The sequence below is a fragment of the Arachis ipaensis genome, chromosome B9 (assembly GCF_059453495.1).
Source record: "Arachis ipaensis isolate K30076 ecotype BB chromosome B9, ASM5945349v1, whole genome shotgun sequence".
NCBI lineage: Eukaryota > Viridiplantae > Streptophyta > Magnoliopsida > Fabales > Fabaceae > Arachis > Arachis ipaensis.
This window is the reverse complement of record NC_142444.1, coordinates 7,999,150-8,021,014: the sequence shown is the minus strand read 5'-3', so window position 1 is coordinate 8,021,014 and position 21,865 is coordinate 7,999,150. Positions and strand designations below refer to the sequence as shown.

The following is a 21,865-nucleotide window of genomic DNA, read 5'->3' as shown; positions in this document are numbered from 1 at the left end:
AACGCAATAAAGGAAATACCTTGTATAAGTATATTAAATTTATTGGCTAAATTAATTGTAGAAACAAATGCATCAGAATTAGGATATGAATGAATTCTTAAACAAATACCTCCTAATGGCTCAAAAGAACAAATAGTAAGATATCATTTAGGAATTTGGAACCAGGCTCAAAAGAATTATCCAACAGTCAAAAAAGAGATACTTGCCATAGTATTATGCATCTCAAAATTTCAAGAAGATTTATTTAATAAAACATTTATAATAAGAACTGGTTGTAAAGCAGCTCCATGCGTTTTAAAAAATGATGTCAAAAATCTGGTTTCAAAATAAATATTTGCAAGATGGCAAGCTATGTTATCATGTTTTGATTTTACTATTGATCATATAAAAGGAGAATTAAATTCACTTCCTGACTTTCTTACTAGAGAATTTCTGCAGAGAAAAAATGGATTAAAAAACAACCTCCAGTGAAGATTATGGTCAACCTTTTGACCAAGTAAAAGAAACAAAATTACCTATTACTCCTGTACCAGCAAAAATATTATCATTAAGACCTATGACTATGTCACAGGTTGTAAAAGCATCACCATCATCATTACCTTCTAAGAGTTCTTCAATTACTACTAATAATAAATTTACATTATTACAACCATCTGATCTCTATAACACTCAACCCTTGAAAGAACAGTTTTCTTACTATGAAAAACCCAATCCTATTAAAATATTAACCATCGAAAAATAGTGGTTCAAAAAAGATAGAAAAACGCTATACAAGACTATCTTTCCAAATACTTTCTATTATATTCCTATTAACCCACAAAAAACCCAAAAGTTTTATGAATTCATATTAGTGGACACTGGATCTATTGAATTGACACATTATAGAGATCCCAACACCAAACAGCCTATTTATTCAAAAATAAAAATCATAAAAATATTATCTCTACAAGGATAGGAATTACCCCATATCAATCTAAAAGCTTTTTATTAAAATTTGAACCTTAGAACTATACATACTATGATTACCAAGAAGCGTGGAATCATATCTTATTCCTATCACCAAGTCCCCATTCTTGGTTCATTTGGTTTAGAAAGGGAATATCATTACAATTTCCTAAATGGTTCTAATCATGGTTCCAAAATTTTGGACCAATAGAAGCCTTCTTCCCAAAAGAAGCTAGTCTGGCGTATGAATATTTTAAAAGCAAGTCATCATTCTTACAAGAATACAAATTCATTTCATTCATAGCAGCAATGGGAATAAGCTGGATTATGACATGGGAATACGATTCAACAGCATATGAGGAATGTTCAAGCATACAATATTTGGTAAGAGTAGTAAAAATAAAATGGTGGAACAAATATGATATAAATTTGCTAAGAAGAGCAGCTATTGATGAATGGTTAACAACATCACAAAAGCGATCAGCAATAATAGTCTCAAGCACCACCAATGAACAAATAGCTTATAAAAAAGAGACACAATTCTTAGCGCAGAAGCGACAAATTATGGCAGCCCTAGCAGCAGCAACCTCAGAGGAAGATATCCAAATCTCTCTACAAGCAATACAAACAGTACATCTTGGAGAAGACGAAGAGGTTCAGTCCAGCCCAGCTCACTACTATCAAGACTCTCAAGATCCATTTGAAATGTAGTAAAGAACTGTATATAAAATCAATGTAAAAGCCCAATCATAAAGAAACATGATCTCAGTAAAAAAAAAAGGTAAAAAGTAAAAAGTAAAAAGTAAACAGTAAATGTCGGCAAATAGTAAAAGCAAACAGTAAATATTGGCAAACAGTAAAAGCAAACAGTACTGTCGGCAAATAGAGTATATATATATAAAGTATGCGCCTAATAATAAGCAATTAAAATAAATAAAAATTTTTAAAAATATAAAAAAATGAAATGTATAAATAAAGATAAAAGAAACAAAAAATACATAAATTACAAAAATTGTACCCTAAACACGAGAGAGAGAGAGAGAGAGAGAGAGAGAGAGAGAGAGAGTATGCGCCTTGGTGTGCGAAATCGTGATCATTCCATTCCTTGGTAACGGCGCTAAAAACTCAACACGCACGTTCATGATCTTATATCTGTTTCACAACTTCGTACAACTAACCAGTAAGTGCACTGGGTCGTCCAAGTAATAAACCTTACGTGAGTAAGGGTCGATCCCACGGAGATTGTCGGTATGAAGCAAGCTATGGTCATCTTATAAATCTCAGTCAGGCAGATATCAAATGGTTATGGAGTTCTCGAATAATAATAATAATTAAACAGAAAATAAAGATAGAATTACTTATGTAAATCATTGGTGAGAATTTCAGATAAGCGCATAGAGATGCTTTCGTTCCTCTGAACCTCTGCTTTCCTGCTGTCTTCATCCAATCAGTCTTACTCCTTTTCATGGCAAGCTTTATGTAAGGGCATCACCGTTGTCAATGGCTACATCCCATCCTCTCTGTGAAAAAGGTCCAATTGCTCTGTCACGGCACGGCTAATCATCTGGAGGTTCTCGATCATACTGGAATAGGATTCACCCTCCTTTTGCGTCTGTCACTACGCCCAACACTTGCGAGTTTGAAGTTCGTCACAGCCATCCCTTCCCAGATCCTACTCGAAATACCACAGACAAGGTTTAGACTTTTCGGATCTCAGGAATGGCCATCCATGGGTTCTAACTTATACCACGAAGATACTAATAACTCGGACTCGGTCCCCTGTATTAGATATCTAAGAGATACTCATTCTAGCTTGGTTGCATATAGAACGGAAGTGTTTGTCAGGCACGCATTCATAAGTGAGAATGATGATGAGCGTCACATAATCATCACATTCATCATGTTCTTGGGTGCGAATGGATATCTTAGAAGCGGAATAAGTTGAATTGAATAGAAAATAGTAGTACTTTGCATTAAATCATGAGGAACAGCAGAGCTCCACATCTTAATCTATGGTGTGTAGAAACTCTACCGTTGAAAATACATAAGTGAAAATAAAGGTAGACATGGCCGAGTGGCCAGCCTCCATGATCTAAGAACTGAACGTCCAAAAGATGTAAATACAATAGTAAAAAGTCCTATTTATACTAAACTAGTTACTAGGGTTTACAGAAGTAAGTAATTGATGCATAAATCCACTTCCGGGGCCCACTTGGTGTGTGCTTGGGCTGAGCTTGAAGTTTACACGTGCAGAGGCTTCTTCTGGAGTTGAACTCCAAGTTGTAACGTGTTTTTGGCGTTCAACTCTGGTTCGTGACGTGTTTCTGGCGTTTAACTCCAGACTGCAGCGTAAAACTAGCGTTCAATGCCCTTTTGCATCGTCTAAACTCGGCCAAAGTATGGACTATTATATATTTTTGAAAAGCCCTGGATGTCTACTTTCCAACAAAATTGGAAGCGTGCCGTTTTGAGTTCTGTAGCTCCAGAAAATCCACTTTGTGTGTAGGGAGGTCAGAATCCAACAGCATCAGCAGTCCTTCTTCAACCTCTGAATCTGATTTTTGCTCAAGTCCCTCAATTTCAGCCAGAAAATACCTGAAATCACAGAAAAATACACAAACTCATAGTAAAGTCCAGAAATGTGAATTTAACATAAAAACTAATAAAAACATCCCTAAAAGTAACTAGATCCTACTAAGAACATACTAAAAACAAATGCCAAAAGCGTATAAATTATCCGCTCATCACGTCTAATAATAAGCAATTAAAATAAATAAAAAATTTAAAAAATATAAAAAAATAAAATGTATAAATAAAGATAAAAGAACCAAAAAATAAATAAATTATAAAAATTGTACCCTAAACACGAGAGAGATGAGGGGGAGGGAAGGAGGGAGGAAGAGAGAGAGAGAAAATAGAGTGAATGAGTAAAAAATATTTGATCTTGTATAAATAGATGGTATTGAGAAAAATAAACTAATTAAATTAATTCATATATTTCATTATTATATTTATTATTTACTAAATAATTTGATATTTACTCCAATCAAACCAAATAATTAATATAATTAACTAAATTCATTAATTGATATAATTAATTATAATTAATCAATTCATATAAATTATAATAAATGTTGAGATTTGAAAGTGTAATCAAATTAATTAATTGATATAATTAATTAATTATAATTGATTTGCTTTAACGAATTAAATGTAATAAATCAAGAAACACCTTAAGAGCATGCCACATCAGTTCCATCATTAAGTGCAAAAATTCGATTTTTATATAATAGAATAGATAGATAGATAATAAAGATATTTTCTTAAATTAGTATAATTATGTATTATTCATTAAATATTAATTGTAATATTGTAATATAATTATAATAAAGATATTTTTCTAAAATAAATTTATTTAGAGAAATATAAATTGGTTATTAATAACAGGTGCCATTATCATATAATTATTATTATTATTATTATTATTATTATTATTATTATTATTATTATTAAAATGATCAAAAGTATTTTGACTGATAATTGATAAGTAGTTTAATAATGCATTAAATATTGATTTTATATAACTATAATAAAAATATTTTCCTAAATTATTATAATTATGCATTATTACTTAAATGTTAATTATAGTATAATTATAATAAATATATTTTTATAAAATAAACTTAGAAGAGAAAATAGTGCATTCATTTTGGCGAAAAAATGGATTCATGAGGAATCGACACCTTACTTCCATTAGTTGGGGGAAAACCCAGTTTTAGTATATTAAGTAGATACAATAAATAGAATAGATAGATAATAAAGATATTTTCTTAAATTAGTATAATTATGCATTATTTATTAAATATTAATTGTAATATTATAATATAATTATAATAAAGATATTTTGCTAAAATAAATTTATTTAGATAAATATAAATTGGTTATTAATAACCGATGCCATTATCATATAATTATCATATTATTATTATTATTATTATTATTATTATTATTATTAAAATGATTAAAAATATTTTCGATTGATAATTGATAAGTAGTTTAATAATGCATTAAATATTAATTTTATATAACTATAATAAAGATATTTTCCTAAATTAGTATAATTATGCATTATTACTTAAATGCTAATTATAGTATAATTATAATAAAGATATTTTTATAAAATAAACTTAGAAGAGAAAATAGTGCATTTATTTTGGCGAAAAAATGGATTCATGAGGAATCGACATCTCACTTCCATTAGTTGGGGAAAAACCTAGTTTTAGTATATTAATTAGATAAATACAAAATATATGAGTATTTTTTATTTATTAAATTAATTATTATGCAAATTTTTTTTGTAATATTAAAAAATTATATTAAAATAATATTTTAAATTGTTTTACTGTAACAGATTTAATATGTTTTCTTATTTCAATGTTATTATATGATTAAAATTATTTAATATATAAAAAAATTAATAGATAGTATATATATATATATTAAGAAGATTATCACATATTTTACTATATAAAAGAAAAAAAATTTTGTTCTAAAAAATATAAAATATAAAATTACAAAAAATATAAGTTTTTTTATTCATTAAGATTAATCATTTAAGAATAAAAGATTCTGTTGCCATTTAAAGTATTGTGTATTACATTATTGCTATTTAAAGTATTTATTTATGTACTAGGATATTTTGTATTTATTAGAGTCTATCAATGCTCTTTTTTTATAGGATTAATCTCTACATACAAGTGATTCTCCTATACAAGTTTTACAAGTCCTCTAATTGATATTACGCTCAAACGTGCCTCTAACAGATTTTTAATTTTTGAAAAGATTATGTTTCCTTTTTCGAATTTCTTGCCTTCTCTTTCTCCTTCTTCATTTACGTGCTTTTCTCTCTGTTCTCTTTCTTCGTTATTCTCGATTTTCATTATTTTTTGACATCAAGCTCTGAAATCATTTTTGAAGTGTTTCATCTTCATCGTCGTGTTTCTCCTCGTTCTTCTTTTTATTTTGCAACATTATGTATTTTTTTATTCTTTGTTTGATTTTTTCCTCCCAAAAAGAATTATGAGAATATGAAATAAGAAAATGAAGAAGAAGAAGTAGCAGAAGATGAGGAGGAGAAAGAGGAAGAGTCCTGAGTTATGCATAAGGTGTACTTCAACGAATTTTGGGTGTATTTCTTAAATCCTTTGGGTGTATTTCTGTAATCGTTTGGGTGTATTTCTGTAATCCTGTGGGTAAATTCCTGTAATCGTTTGGGTGTATTTCTGTAATTGTTTGGGTGTATTTCTGAAGTTCCATTATCTTCAAAATGATTTCAAAGCTTGATTTCAGAAATCATGAAAATCGAAAAAAAATGAAGCAAGAATACCAGTGATAAACGCAGGTAAAACAACGAATGAAAAGGCAAAGAGAGAACGCACGAAGGAGATCGAACAAATTTGGCAAGAAACTCATTTTCATGGAGGAAGAAGAAGAAGAGTCGTTCATAATGCATGGTGAGTAGCGCACTGTAGAAACAGGAAGTGGTTGAATAACGTGCGTGTATTTACTCTTGAATGTGGGAGTGTAATACGCGTGTGTTTTGTTGGGCTTGTGCCAACTTATAAGACTTGTAAGCCAAAAAGACTTGTATGTGTAACAGGCCTCTTTTTTATATTAGCTTTTGATTTTCATCTAATAAAATATAATGGTTTATATAAGTGTGGTTCATTCAATAAGTACATAATTTTTTAGCTCATTTTAGACATACCCTAAAAACATCTTTAATAAAAATAAAATAGATATCTGATCTTTATTTGAGTAGTGATCCCCTTATTTAAAATACTCCATCCTACTTATTCTCATCTCTAGTCTTATGATATGATGCAACTATTGTAACATCTCAAATTTTTTTGAAACATTTTACGTATACCCTCTAATTTTATCAAAATATCTAAACTATTCTTTACCCCTTTTCTAAACCCTAACCATCTCCTAACACACACACACACACCTTGCTGAGAATAAAAGAAAGAAAAATAGCGAGGAAAAACAGAGGGGGAGAAGAAAGGAAAAAGAGGAGGAGAAGGAGGTGACACCGATGAGGCTAGACGTCGCCGTCGTTGCCGCGGATTAGGTAGCAGGGAGAGAGAGAAGGAGTTTGAAACAGGGAATGGGGAAAGGAGAAAGGAAGAGGCGCGAGAGAGGAGGTGCTGTCCCGCCATCCTCGCCATCGCCCCTGGAGACCGTCCCTGCCGCTGGAAGGGGAGCTTTGTTGTTGCCGTCGCGGCTGCAGGTATGGGGCTTCGAAGAGAGAGAGAGAGGAGCTCGCAGAGGAGAGAGAAACACAATGGCTAGAGAGAAGAGACTCTTGCGAGGAGGGGGAGCTGGTACGCCTCCACCGTTGTCGCAAGCTGCGCCACCGTGCCTCTAGTCACCGGGAATCGCGCTGACGTCACCGAAAGTTGCTGTTGGAAACTCTGCAAGTTTGTCCTAGCTCAGCTTTGCTTTAGCCTGTTCTGTCCTTGCCGGTGGGGTGGGGGTCACCGGAGCTGCTGATGCTCCATCCTCTTTTTTCCTTTGATAAGACTAAACTTGTTTTGCCTTGTCTTGCCATAAAGCTCTATTATTGATTCTGTCCTATCATGTTTGTCGTCCCTTTTTATCCTTGCTTAGTTTTAAATCACCGTAGGCTATTAGATTCGCTGTCATTGTTACTGTGGTTGCTCTATGTTATTGATACTAGGGCTGTTGTTGAGGTTGCTGCAGTAAAAAATCGAAGTTGTTGCTACTACCTCGATCAAAATTTCGTGCTCTTTCATTCCATTCTACTTCAACCTTCCTTGGCACTCTGGTTTGATTTCTTCGGTCCTTTAGAACCAATTTATGAGTAGGCTTTACATTTATAACCGTTAATTTTTTTGTTTATGCTATTTTGAGTTTTTAATTATATTTATAAAACTATTGTTAAAGAATTTTGATTTGATTAGAATAATTAATTTATTATAATTGAAAAAAATATTTTTATAAAGTTCATATCTTCGAAATTTTACATAAGACTATATATATATTTGATGAAGTTTTATATTATTTTAGAACATTTGATTTTACTCGAATATATACTTTTGAAGCATTGAAGTATTTGTTAGTACTTATTGACTTTGAAATTGTGAAATGTGTTTGAAATTACTTATGATTGAAGAAGTTATGATTAAAAAAGATTTCTTATGAGAAAGTATTATTTGATTTGATTCAATACCGTATGTATTTGAAAGATCAAAGATTTATTATATTTGAATTTATATGTTTTGAATTGGTTTGGGAGGCTTGTATTAGAAAACCGTATTTAACGGCAGTTATGACGTTAACTTAGATGTATTTAACTCAGACTCCAACTAGCAGGGGTGTTGCTAGCCTAACATGTAGGCCACATGTTAGATCTGATATTCCGTTAGGACACACAAGAGGAAAAGGTTACCCATAGAGGTGGAGTCTTCCAAGTGTGGACTTTTGATTTGATTTCTGTATGAGAACTCCCTTATTGATTCACTTATTTATATAAATTATTATCTTCTAACTAAAATTATGTTTATATGGTCTCATGTGAATTATAGATGTACTGTCTAGTCACTGGGTTGCAAAATTCACTCCATTTTTCTAAAAATATTTTTTAGGAATAAATATTTGATTATGTGAATCTTTCTATTCAAGAGTAATGATCTGTAATGGGTATCTATTCGTTGTTGAGTTCTTAGACGTCATCTGCTCCATATGTCACAGGCAGGATCCATCCATATTTTTTTTTTTGTTAAAAATATGTAATTATTTATTTTAGACATTGTAAATTTATTTAAAATATTTGTAATTTTCTTATTCAACTTATATTTGAGTCGGTTAGGCTTGCTTGGAGATTATTTTCCTGAGCGCCGATCATGGCTCAAAATCACGGTTTGAGCCGTGACAACTACATACTTGAAAATAATTTTAGTCCTTCTAATTAAGAAATAACCCTTTCGTTTCTTTCATTTTCCAATGTATGATATTATTATGATTATGATTTAATTAACAAATGTCTTCAAAGTAGAGGAACCACAGAGAATATTATCATTGTTCAGGAGATTATGCACTTCATGAGGAACACCAAGTCTCGAAAAGGGACCGTGGCATTTAAGATTGATTTGGAAAAAGCTTATGACAGGGTAGACTGGCGTTTTCTGGAAGCTACTTTGGTCCGGTTTGGGTTTCCAAAGGCTACCATTAATCTGATATTGAATTGTGTGACTTCCTCTTCGTTGGCAGTTTTGTGGAATGGAAACAGGCTCCAAAATTTCAATCCGAAGAGAGGGTTGAGGCAAGGAGATCCTATGTCTCCTTATCTATTTGTACTCTGTATGGAAATGCTTGCTTGCTTTATCTCTCATAGAGTTTCCCAAGGTTTGTGGAACCCAGTTGCGGTTTCTAGGAATGGACCACGACTCTCTCATTTGATGTTTGCAGGTGATCTTTTACTTTTCTGTAAGGCATCAAAAGCTCAAGTAATAGAGGTCATGCATTGTTTGGACTTGTTTTCTAAAGCGTCAGGTTTAAAGGTAAATCTTCATAAGTCAAAGGCCCAGTGTTCCAAGAGGGTGTCGGAGAGGAGAAAAGGGGTTCTCTCAGGGGTCTCTAACATCCGGTTCTGCAATGATTTGGGTAAATACCTGGGAATTAACATCGGTCATGCCAGAGCTTCCAGGAAGACGGCTCAGGAGATTATTGAAAAAATTTCGAGGAAGCTCTCCAGTTGGAAAAGACGCCTACTGAATAAGGCAGGGAAGCTTTGTCTTGTTAAATCGGTTCTGGCCTCCATCTCAGTTTATGAAATGCAAATTTCTCTTCTCCCGAAGTATGCATGTAATAAAATTGATTCCTTGATGAGACAATTCTTGTGGAAAGGCCAAGCAACTGAAAAAGGGCTGCCTCTGGTCAGGTGGGAGGTCGCCATAACTCCTAAAAAGGCAGGAGGATTGGGTATTAGGGATACTTCCTGTGCTAACATGGCGCTTCTGGAAAAGTTGGTATGGGATTGCGATTTGAGGGATATTATATGTGAAACGGATTGCCTTGACATTCTGCCCATCATGCATGAGCTTACAAGTGGGTATTCATCTGAAGTAACAGATTTGGTTCACAAGATTCAGGAGCTTTTATCTCGTCCTTGGCTTGTTCACGTTGAATGGGTGTCCCGAGAAGCAAATAGAGCTGCGGATTGGATGGCTAAATATGGTGTCAAGAGTAACTCTAATCATGTTATTTGGTCTGAGCCTGGTGTTGATCTCCAACGAATCATCCGCTCAGATTTAGGATAGTTTTTGCTTTGTTTCTTTTATTGTTTAGACACCAAAAAAAAAAATGTCTTCAAAGTAATACTAATTTAGTATTACTAAAAATGTAAAAAACGAAAAGTACTCATCCTCTTAACATATTTAATGCATTAATAATTAAAATAAATTTATTTTGTTTATTGAAAGTTGAAACTTAAAAGATTTTAAAATATTTTATTTATGAGATTTATAACAAATGCTTCTCGAACAGCTAATAACAAAACTGATTATCTAGATTCTAGCATCCATTTTGAAGTTGTTAGGGAAGAAGGTAGTTGGGACTTGGGACAAAGTCAGAATAAATAACGGAATTAGAAAACGCGTATTAGTTCGATGATGTAAACAACTAAATATTTTAATTTGCTAACTATTATTCATGCAATACAATTAGTTGTTGACTTATTCAAAGTTAATACTGATAAAGGGACAAAATCATGCGTCACATGATTAAGATCACCACTATCGATATTAGTATATTACCTTGATGCTTGTGGATCGGAACAAATTAAAATTTCTAATAAAATTAAATTAACTTCGTGATGAGTGTTTCAATATAATTACATGTATACAACCCCAATTAATACAGATGACACTTCCCTGTTCTTCTTCTTCTCAAGCACCTGCCACTCACATGGTAATTTCTTCGTTGACGTAGACCAAGTCTTCATGACATATAGTCCACACATTAATACAAGATATCATTATTATTGTTTGCGTTTCGTGAATATGAGATGCGAACAAAGTATTTCCTTTCTTATATAATTAACTGCTTGATTCATTCCCCCCAACATAGAGGCATGGCACTTTCAGTTACTGCTGCTGCTTCTTCTGCTTATTCTCAAGCATCTGTCACTCATCAATACGATGTCTTTATCAGCTTCAGAGGTGAGGACACGCGTAATAGCTTCACCAGCCATCTTCATTCGGCTCTCCGCAGAAACCAGATTGAGACGTTCATAGATTACAGAATCCAGAAAGGAGGAGCCATCTGGAACGAACTTGTTGAGGCCATCAGAGACTCAAACTTGTTTCTTGTTATCTTCTCTGAGAACTATGCTTCCTCAAGGTGGTGCTTGAGAGAGCTGGTGGAGATCATGGAATGCAAGAAAAAGAATGAAAATGTGATTGTGATTCCAGTGTTCTACAGAATACAACCCACACATGTTCGCAAGCAGACCGGAACTTATCACACAGCATTTGATGAGCATGAGAGATCCACCGACCGTAAAGAAGTGCAGCAATGGAGGACTGCACTCACTGAAGCTGCCAATCTTTCTGGCTTCCATTGCGATCACTACAGGTAAACTACCCCAACATTCTTAAATTTCAACAACAATATATTAGGATTTTAAAAAATATAGAGATAAATGCTTGAATAAGATTTTGATAAATGGATAATAAATATCCTTGATGAGATTTCGCCAAAATTTAGTTGAAGAATTAAAACTTTTTTATATCACTATTACAATTTTTGTTTATGTTGTTGTATTTTGCCTGAAATTTCAAATAATACCATTTTTTTTTAGAGTTTAACAAGTATTACTGAAATTGAGATTAAAATTAAATTTTTATATTATGTTTGGTATAAAATATTAATACATTGTATTATTTAAATTTATATATTTAACTCTCTAAATATATTTTAAAAGTAAGAATTTTATATATATATATATACTTCATAAAATATTTCTAAAAAAAATGGTATTTCAAAATAATTGTATTTCTAATTGGATTGACTTTTAGAAAAAAAATTATTTTTTATTTATTTTAAAATGATCTTTTTTTAATAAAAAAATGTTATTTTATGTTTATTAAATAGATTGTTTAAAAAGAATTTTTAGATATTAAAAATGTCTTTCAAACTCTTTTATTTTTTAAATAAAATATTATTAACTTTTAGAACTAGCAAATAGTTTATTTTAAAAAACAGTACCTTTTTTATTTTTTTTTAACAAAGGTAGTACTTTTCTTAAAATATGTAGTATCCAAATAGCTTTAAAATTAAATAAAAATACTTTATTTTAAAACAATATCCTTTTTACTTAAAAAATCAACTTAAATGAACACTTAATTTGATCAATAACACTCTTAATTTACTTGTGCTAAAGAAATTAAATTATGAAAATTTATTATCTAAGGATAATTTTGTCTATTTATACCATTTTAAGCATGATCAAATTTTTATTTATTATTTTTTAATTTGAGTATATTTAATTTGAATTGAAAAGAATGTATAGTTTACAGAAAAAAGGTAAAAAAATTAAATAGAATAAAATTAAATAAATAAAGACTAATAAATATCTTCAAAATATTAATTCCGAAAAAAATTATTATTGCTAATTATTAATTAATATGATTAGTGCTAGAATAATTTCTTTAACCGCGATTTTTTTTCCCTTTCTCATTTTGTGTAATGCACAACTACTACTATTATGTTCTCGTTTTTTTTTTTTTTGGTGAATCATGTCCTCTTTTTATTACAACGGGCATGGTGTATTAAGTTATTAACTATTACCTTATACCAAAATTGAAAAAAAAAAAAAATAGAGAACCACGGGACTGAAAATAATAAAGCCCGCGATTCAAGTGAAAGCTACCAAATAACCTAGACACCATGCTTGCATGACCAAAAAGAGAGACACCATGATTGTGACAAAGGTGCTCCATTCATCAGTCATTAACTTTCAAGTTTCAACTCCCTAACATTTAATTTCTTGGTTTCAATTACCAAAAAACAAATTTCTTGGTTTCATATCTTTTCTACCTAGCACCTTGTTTTTTCCTCTATTCTTGTTCTTGTTCTTAACATTGGCAGTGACACTTGCTAGAGGAATGGGGCAAAATCAGCAGAAATAATTTAGTTTTAATTGCAATGCAGAATATTACGTGACACATTTTAGTGGTTCAATTGGTTAAATATATAAATATATAATATTTTTTTTTAAACTGAAAAAGTTAGTATCCTTTTAAACAATTCTTTTTTGTTACTAAAGTATATAGTAATATATGTAATTTACGTATTTACTTCTTTTTTCAAAAAATAATTAAATGGGTAATAAACTCTAATTTTTAAACAAAAATATGATTCGTCACCACACGAATATATTGTTTCAATGTCATACACTTATATTATACCTCACCAAAAGAAAAATCTAATAAGATCTTTGGTTATCTAGAATTTGGTTTAACCATAACAATCCTAACAAATAAAGGCTTGATCTTGCCTTGTAATAAATAATATATAATGATTTTTCATTGAAATCAATTATCATTCAAGTCCATATACTAATAATTAGAAATTATATGTATCCATTTTCACCTAAGCATTTATTGTTTATTTCTAATGTAATCTTTATTTGCTGCTAGGCAAGAAGCAGAGTTGATCGATGAAATTGTGGAAGCAATTTTTTCAAATTTGAATAACAGTTGCTATAGAGATGAACTCAAAAGCCCCTTTATTTGTAACAGAAATTATACTTCTGTTAAATCTTTATTGAAATTCAAGTCGGAGAAAGTTCTTGTTATTGGAATTTGGGGTATGCCTGGAATTGGCAAGACAACAATTGCTACTACTCTTTTTCATGAGTGCTCCTCAGAATACGAAGGTCATTGCTTCTTAGCCTTTTCAAAAAATTTAGAAGAAAAAGGTATTAATCACATATGCGCTAAACTTCTTTCTCAATTGTTAAATCAAGATCTTCGTATCGATAATATTCGAGTAATACACTCTAGTATTATCCGTAAAATCAAGCATAGGAAAGTTTTTGTTGTGCTAGATGATGTGACTAATTCACAAATTGCAGCTGATTTAATTCAACTCTTTCGTAGTTGTCTGAGTTGTGGTAGTAAAATTATTTTGACAACAAGGGATAGAAATGTGCTTACAAGCGGAGGAGTTGAAGAAATCCATGAAGTGAAGGAAATGAATTTTGAGGACTCTCTTAAACTTTTTAGCCATAATGCCTTTCGTGGTTCTCATCCTAAAGAGAATTATTATGAGCTATCAACAAGAGTCGTAGCAGATTATGCCAAAGGAATACCATTAGCATTAAAAATTTTGGGATCATTTCTTCGGACCAAAGAAGAAAGCGAATGGGATAGTGCATTGAATAAGCTAAGAAAGTATCCCAATACTGATATTCAGCAAGTGTTGAGATTGAGTTATGATGCATTAGATGATGATGAAAAAAGCATCCTTTTAGATGTTGCATGCTTTTTCCACGAGCATGAAATGAAGATGGTAACAAGAATATTAAATTCTTGTGGTTTTTTTGCAGACATAGGGATAAAAAGCCTATCAGACAAGTCTCTTATAAGTATTTATTCATATAATAATGAAAAATACATAAAAATGCATAGCTTGATTAAAAAAATGTGTTGGAAAATCATTCATGAAGAATCTAGCAAAAATTGCGGTCAACAAACAAGACTATGGAACGCCGAAGAAGTCTGCAATATATTCCAACGTGAAAGAGTAAGAAAATCATGCTTTAAGGGTTTTGTCTTCAAGATAAGTGTATGTATGTATGTATCAAAATATTGCTTACAGAGTACTAACATTGTATTGCAATGCTGATCAATTTTGCAGGATATTCATGGAGTTGAAAGCATGATTGTGGATATGAATGAAATTACAATAGATCCACGTATAATCATTATTGCATTAAGAAAGATGCCAAAGTTAAGGTTACTTGCTTTAAGAGGAAATATCAACATGGATCTTGAATGGAACAGAATGTTTGTAGAGGATTTTCAACTTCCTAATGACTTAAGGTATATTGAGTGGGATAAATGCCCACTTAATTTTGTGCCATCTATTTGTTGGCCTCAAAAACTTGTTCAGCTTTCGATGCGAGATAGCAATACTGAAAAATTTTGGAATACAGCACAGGTAGGATCATGTTTATATTTCTTTTTATGCTTTTTTATATTTTTGTTAGATACTAAAATAAAGATTGATATATTAAAGAAATTAGTTAGTAAAAAAACGATATTTTATAAGGACAAAAAATAGATTAGTTTTGATATAAGTAATATTAATTATGGGGAGTTTATTTTAAGATTTATAATTTATAAACTTACTTTATTATGTAAGATTAATTTATTCTTATATATTGTAAAATATTCTTGCATGCTAATTATTTTTTAAAAAGTCATATTTTCATCATTTAATCAAGAGAATTTGTTTGTATATAAACTTTTATGAGAATTAAATATCACACTAAAATATTTCATAAGAATAAATTTTTATTATAAAAAAAGTAACTACAATATCACAGAATAATTAATTAAGTTTTGATGAGAGAACAAGGATATTTTATAAGAAGAAAATGATAATAAAATACATGACTTAGATTTAAATGACATATATATAAAAGAGATAAATTTTATACTACACCCAATAATTATTTATATATAAACATCATAATTTTTTAAAATTAAAACAAAGAACATAATTGGTTCTCAATAGACAATAGTTTCTTGTCATTTAACATTTTCTTGTTTTGCTACATCATATTAATTCACTATATGTCATGATCCAATGCTTTCTTCATCAAACAGAGAGAACAAAAGTAAGGATTTTGTTAGGTAGAGAATAGTTTTTGTGAATAATATGAAAAATACATTCTAAAATTGACCCAATAAAATAAAAATACACTATACCTCAAATTATTCACATAAATTTTAATATTAAGATAATCATTCGTACACCTAGTGAATTGAATATTCAATATATCTATTGTTTACATTGTTTAATATTTTCATTGGGTACATATACTTTTTCAAATTATAATAATTAATAAGTGAGAATAATGCAACGCATTAAACTATAAAATAACACATTTTTCCTTCACTAATCATGTACATGTGTTAACATGTTTGTTGGCGTTGACAGAATCTACCAAGTTTGGAGTTCATTGACCTCGCTCACAACAAACGCTTGATAGAGTGTCCAAATTTAGCAGGTGCTACGAATCTCAAATCAATATCACTCATTGGCTGTGAAAGCTTACAAGATGTTGATTCATCTATTTTCTCTCTCCCCAAGATTGAAGAACTACACGTGAGCTATTGCACATCGCTAAAGAGGCTTTGCAGTGACAATTGTTCTCCCTCTCTCCGTGGCTTGTGGGCCACTGGTTGCTCCAATTTGGAAGAGTTCTCAATCCCCATGATGGGTGATCATTCCAAAATCCAGTTATGTTTACCATCAACGGCTTTGAATGAAGTGCCGTCCACTATTATGCATCTCAAAAATCTTGACGACTTCGGTTTTAACATCAGCTATTCTCTTGAGAAACTTCCTCTAAACTGTGCCCAAACAATTCTACTTATGGATCCAATAAAACATGAAGACAACACATGCATCATCTTAAGTAGAATATTGCCCACCCCTGCCTTCTTGTCTCTCAAGCAATTAGCTTTCTACAAATGTAAGAGCTTGTCTGAACTCCCAGACAACATTCATCTCTTACAATCATTAAAAGTATTAGCATTGGATGGTTGTCATGTCATTAAAAGTTTGCCAAAAAGCATTAAGAATCTTGAACAGCTCATAGAACTTTGGATCGCTAATTGTGAAATGCTTCAATACATACCTCCACTTCCCCCATCTATTATATACTTTGTTGCAGTGAACTGCAAATCCTTGGAGACAGTCTCAAATTTAACCAGTGAACCACCCAGAAAACACTATACATGGTTTAGATTTCATAACTGCACAAAGTTGGCTGATCATGCATACGAAGCAGTTTTGAAAGACTTGGAATCCAGGATAGAACTTGTGGCAAATAATGATGGATATCTGCATAATGAAGCAAATAGTGGTAATATATTCTTCTACTACTATTTACCAAGTAAAGAGAACATAATCAATGAGTGGTTCCCTGACTACTACTCTAGAGAAGCTTCGATCATTGTTGAAGTTCCTCCAGATCACAAGATTTCTTCTTGTCTTGTTGGCTGCATTTTGATTTCTCAATACCAATCTTTCAACCTTGGCGACAAAAAAGTGATATTTGGATGGGAATGCTACCTGGGAAAGGGTTGCAACGAGTGGGAATGGATCACAACTTCTGGCAATAGAGCACTGTTGACCAGCTATGTTCCCGATGATGTGATTCAATTGGAAATGGTATCAGATCATAAGGTAGTATGGTATGATGGAGAGCGTTCAAACAAGATAACGGAAGCAATCAAAAAGAGAAGAAAAGGCACCACTTGTAATACTATCCTTAAATTTGAGTTCTATGCTCATACAGAAGATAATGAAGAAGTAGTGATAAAGGGGTGTGGGATCCGTTGGATGCATGTCCATGTCAATCATGAACGAGGGATTAGTCCAGATGCCACTCATGAGGGCTATGAATCTCATGACTTGGAGTTGGAGGACCTTGAGGTAATGCTTCTAATACTAATCTCAAATTATTGTTGTATTGTGAATTGTTTAGTCTAGAGATCCACAACAAAAATTAAATCATTCAAAACTGATTTTAAATATATATATATATATAATGGTTGTGAATGAAAACAGAGAGTTGATGAATTATCTACGTGCTTGAATTTTCTCTTTGTTTCTTCTGCACAACCTAGCTATAAATGTTAACAAAGCTTCTTTGCTTCAATTTTATACTTGCACCACTTTTTAATATACATCTGATCCTTTTTAATATCGAAGTAAGTTAAAGGATTTGATTTTGATCTTGAATCATAGAAACGTTTAGTATGCTCTTTACTAATTATAAATGGACATCTTAACATTTGTTATTGCATAGCAAGTGTTTCACTTTTTCAATAAATTTAAATCACACAAATGATAATGATGATTTAGTAATGATATAAAAAAAACTTTAGACCTCCAAAACATCAAAGCTACCAAACTAATACATCACTTTGCAAAAATTAACTATTTATGCATAGACAAAAATTTGAAATGAAACATTTTTGTATATTAATATTTATGTTCATGATGTGTTGTCAATTTTATACCACAATATGTTGTTTAATTTGATATCATCCTTGTTTGTGTGGTTAATTATCATATCATAGTAATAATGTATCAAATGTGGGGGATCATAAGGAATTATATTGTTGTCGCAGAGTGAGACTGTCAGAAAACAGAGAATCGGAAAAAGAGTGCATTTACATTGTGGTTCCAAAGATTACTGGTAAGTTGCCTTATTATATTAGCTAAGCTTTTGATTATACTTGATGAAATTACTATTTCTTAAACAGCTTACTTTTCATATTATAATTAAGTTTGTTTTACTATATGGTCTGGTATTATATGAATACATATATTGTTTAACTCATTTTTAATGTATATTTTTTATATTTTAATATATATTTTATACTACTAATTAATTTTAAAGACTATTTTTGGTGTATATTTAGTATGGTCGATAATTTTATATTTGTCAATTTTATAACAGTGATGGAGAACAGAGACCGAAAAAAAGATATAAAGAAAGAATACTCCAAGAATAGTGCAATATTTTCCTGTTAAATTAAGGTACAATATCTTTTCTTTTAATTATTGTAAATTTGTATGTATTTTCTATCTGCTTTGTTTCTTTTAACTGATCATTGTTTTTGTAACTTAAAAAAAATAATAAAGAAAGGAAAAGAAAGAAAGTATAGCAGTGGATGCAAAATGCAAAGTCTCGTACGTGGCTTGGCTCATATATATGTGTTTCTTTCTTTTAAGTTTTAACCTTTTTGTCCGGTTCTAACAGAGCGAGAAGAACATATCATATGAAAATTCGAAGAGGAAAGCTTCATTTGGGAACACCTAAACTTCCTTCAGTTCATTATTGTTGTAATAGTCGTCTATTTGGTCTTTTTATAGCACACTTTCTCTAAGAATACACCATTATTTATTTTTGTTCAATTTATTGTTGTTCAATTTTCCTGTCAACTCGGCAGTGCAGTTTAATTTAATTTGCATATTGTTTTTGGCACTTTCATGTTCGGTTTTATACTCATAATAAGATATTATCTATAAGTCTCACACCAATCTCACACCATTAAAATCATTATTAATGGCTATTTGATGACTACAAATTACAAAAGTTGCTATCCCTAGCATTCCTCATGATAAAAAATGTCATGTTGACACTATTTAACAATTATTTAACGTAAATATCACATAAAATTATGATCAAATTAATGTTTATTAGTAATTTATTATGATATTCTATTCAATAAAACAGTGTCAAAATATAGTATAAGAAGTATTATTAAAAACTAATTTAGAGTATTATTCTTATTAAAATATTGCTCTTATTAATAGAATAACAATTTAATAAAAAGTTTCCAACTTTTCATGAGCTTTGTAGTTAAATATTTTTTAGTCAAAGATACCCCATATCTTTTTTTTCGATAATTACACTGGCAAACATAAAGATTACAATAACATCTTAGGTGCAGGTTTAATTTAGTAATTACAAGAGAAAGTGAGGTCGACCCAAAAGAGTACAATAACATCTTAGGTGCAGGTTTAATTTAGTAAGTAAAAATTACAAAACATAAAGATTCTAAGCTAAGACGCCCAACTGATTTGAGAGAGTCAATAACTTCTTAGCTATGATTTTATTTTTATCCACTGCTATGAATCTTTTTTCTGACTTGTATCTTTGTTATACTCCAATAAGCCTTAACACCTCTTGTTCCATCATAGGTAAGTGAGCATCCTCGCTAAATATTTTACTGATTCTAGAATTTTGAGACACCACACAATGGCATAAAATGAAGTGCATCATACCATACCTCTTTATAAGACTTCAGACACTATACTTTCATCCAAGATTGAAAGCAGTGGACTGCATTTCCAGGCCATGACCATTACAACTTTCTTCTTTGTAGTGCTACTCCCCACAAGCTCCACGCTATAGGACAAGAGAAGAACATAAGGTGATACACGGTTTCCGAGCAACTCCACAAAGTACACAGCTCTCCATCTCCTTCGAGAATAAACCACTTGCTAAGTTTTTCTTTAGTGTTTGATCAGTTTTTCCTGTAAAACAAACCAAACCAGCATTTCTACATGGGGTGGCACTAAGTTCCTATGTGGAATACTCCTTTGTGTTGTTTCTATGAGGAACTTCACTGTAAACTCTCCTGACCCTTCGTATCTCTACTTTATTTCATCCTCCTTGTTGGGATAGATTCCAACCCTCCTCAAGATGAACAAAATCTCCTCTAGGCTTTCCTCTTCTCACACCCTCAGATCGCACCTCCAATTCAAGCTCCACCTCCATTCAAACCCATTCCACATTCCACAATCACTAATAGTGCGGTCTTTGCGTCTGGATAAAGCATAAAGCCTCGGAAACATATCCTTTAGTTTACCTTCTTTAACCCCTGTGCTATGCCAAAATTGTGTTCTCGTTCTACTATCTACTATGATTTTCTTCCCTTGCTGAAATTGGGATGGCATTGCCTCCTGATCTCTATATATCAATGTTGGCAATAAGTGATCAAACATCTCTGTTGAAAACTCAATTTTGATCCATTAGTGGCTGCTCCCCTGAAATATTATTACATGAGCAAGTAATTCTTTTACACAGGACACAATACTCTTTATCGAAATGCCACCACCATTTGAACAGCAATGTGTCATTCTCTAAAATTATGTCACCGACGCCTACCAAAGATACCGTATATTGAGTAATTAAAAATTTAAAATCATAGATAGATGGAAATCGTATTGTGTGATTTTAGTGTCGGTAGTACCATGGCCATGCTTGGTCACAATCGACAATGTTGTTTTCATGGTTTATGGCAGAGATAATAAAGCAAAAGGTATAGAGTAGACTCACACACTGAATTTTAAAACAACTAACCAAATCTATGATGGGGACACTTCATCAAAAATGGATAGTCATGTCATGTGCATCTTACCCCTTAATTTTTCCTAACTATCCAGTTTCTTAATCTCTATAATTAATTTGGATAATTATACATGCATTATTGTTGATGACTTTCTTAGTGAGGCTAACGCCAACGTTGGCAAAATTTGTTATTTCTTGCCAATTAGAGGCAGTAAAGTTGATGATGACTTGTTCCATAATGGATCTTCACAAAATTCCATCAGCATTCAACTGCCACTAAGTTCCAATTTCTTTGTTTTCATTTTCTACTTGGCTCCTGATGATGATGACCAGAATTCAAATCTGGAAGTTAAGTTCTTTGCTCGGCTACCAAACAAGGAGGAAGTGGTGATAAAAGAGTGTGGCATCCGTTGGACATACACAAACATGGAGAAGAAATCAAGAGGGAGCAGCTTCAAGAGAAACAGGGGTGTTTTTGAGTTAGAAGCCATTGCATCTCCAAATGAAGAAAAGGGGTTCGAATCTGATGATGAAGGGGAAGAACTAGTTCCTCCAGCAAAGAAATTTAAGCATAGCTTAATGGAAGTTGAATCAGTAGAAAACTTGAGGTAATCTTTTCTTTAATTAATTAATTGGTTACTATATATAACTGAGTGGTAAACAAATAAGTTTAATTTAATTTATGCATGCTTTAGCCAAGATATGCTAATAATATTTTCCTCTTTAAAC

The 21,865-nt window shown here is 31.4% G+C and overlaps 1 protein-coding gene across 2 annotated transcripts; it reads left to right on the top strand.

Moving 5' to 3' along the window:
- The first annotated feature begins 10,914 nt into the window (after nucleotides 1–10,914).
- LOC107614877 (TMV resistance protein N-like) lies at nucleotides 10,915–19,237 on the top strand. 2 transcript variants are annotated; one of them, XM_021110864.2, is made up of 8 exons: nucleotides 10,915–11,604; nucleotides 13,671–13,951; nucleotides 14,582–14,778; nucleotides 14,893–15,195; nucleotides 16,201–17,703; nucleotides 18,405–18,472; nucleotides 18,737–18,816; nucleotides 19,040–19,236. In XM_021110864.2, exons 1-7 carry the CDS (start codon nucleotides 11,036–11,038, stop codon nucleotides 18,789–18,791), a joined length of 2,976 nt encoding a protein of 991 aa, XP_020966523.1. In that variant the 5' UTR covers nucleotides 10,915–11,035; the 3' UTR covers nucleotides 18,792–18,816; nucleotides 19,040–19,236. The 2 variants fall into 2 exon arrangements, with proteins under 2 accessions (XP_020966523.1, XP_020966522.1); XM_021110863.2 differs by having other exon boundaries at nucleotides 13,671–14,778; nucleotides 19,040–19,237.
- Nucleotides 19,238–21,865: the final 2,628 nt, after the last annotated feature.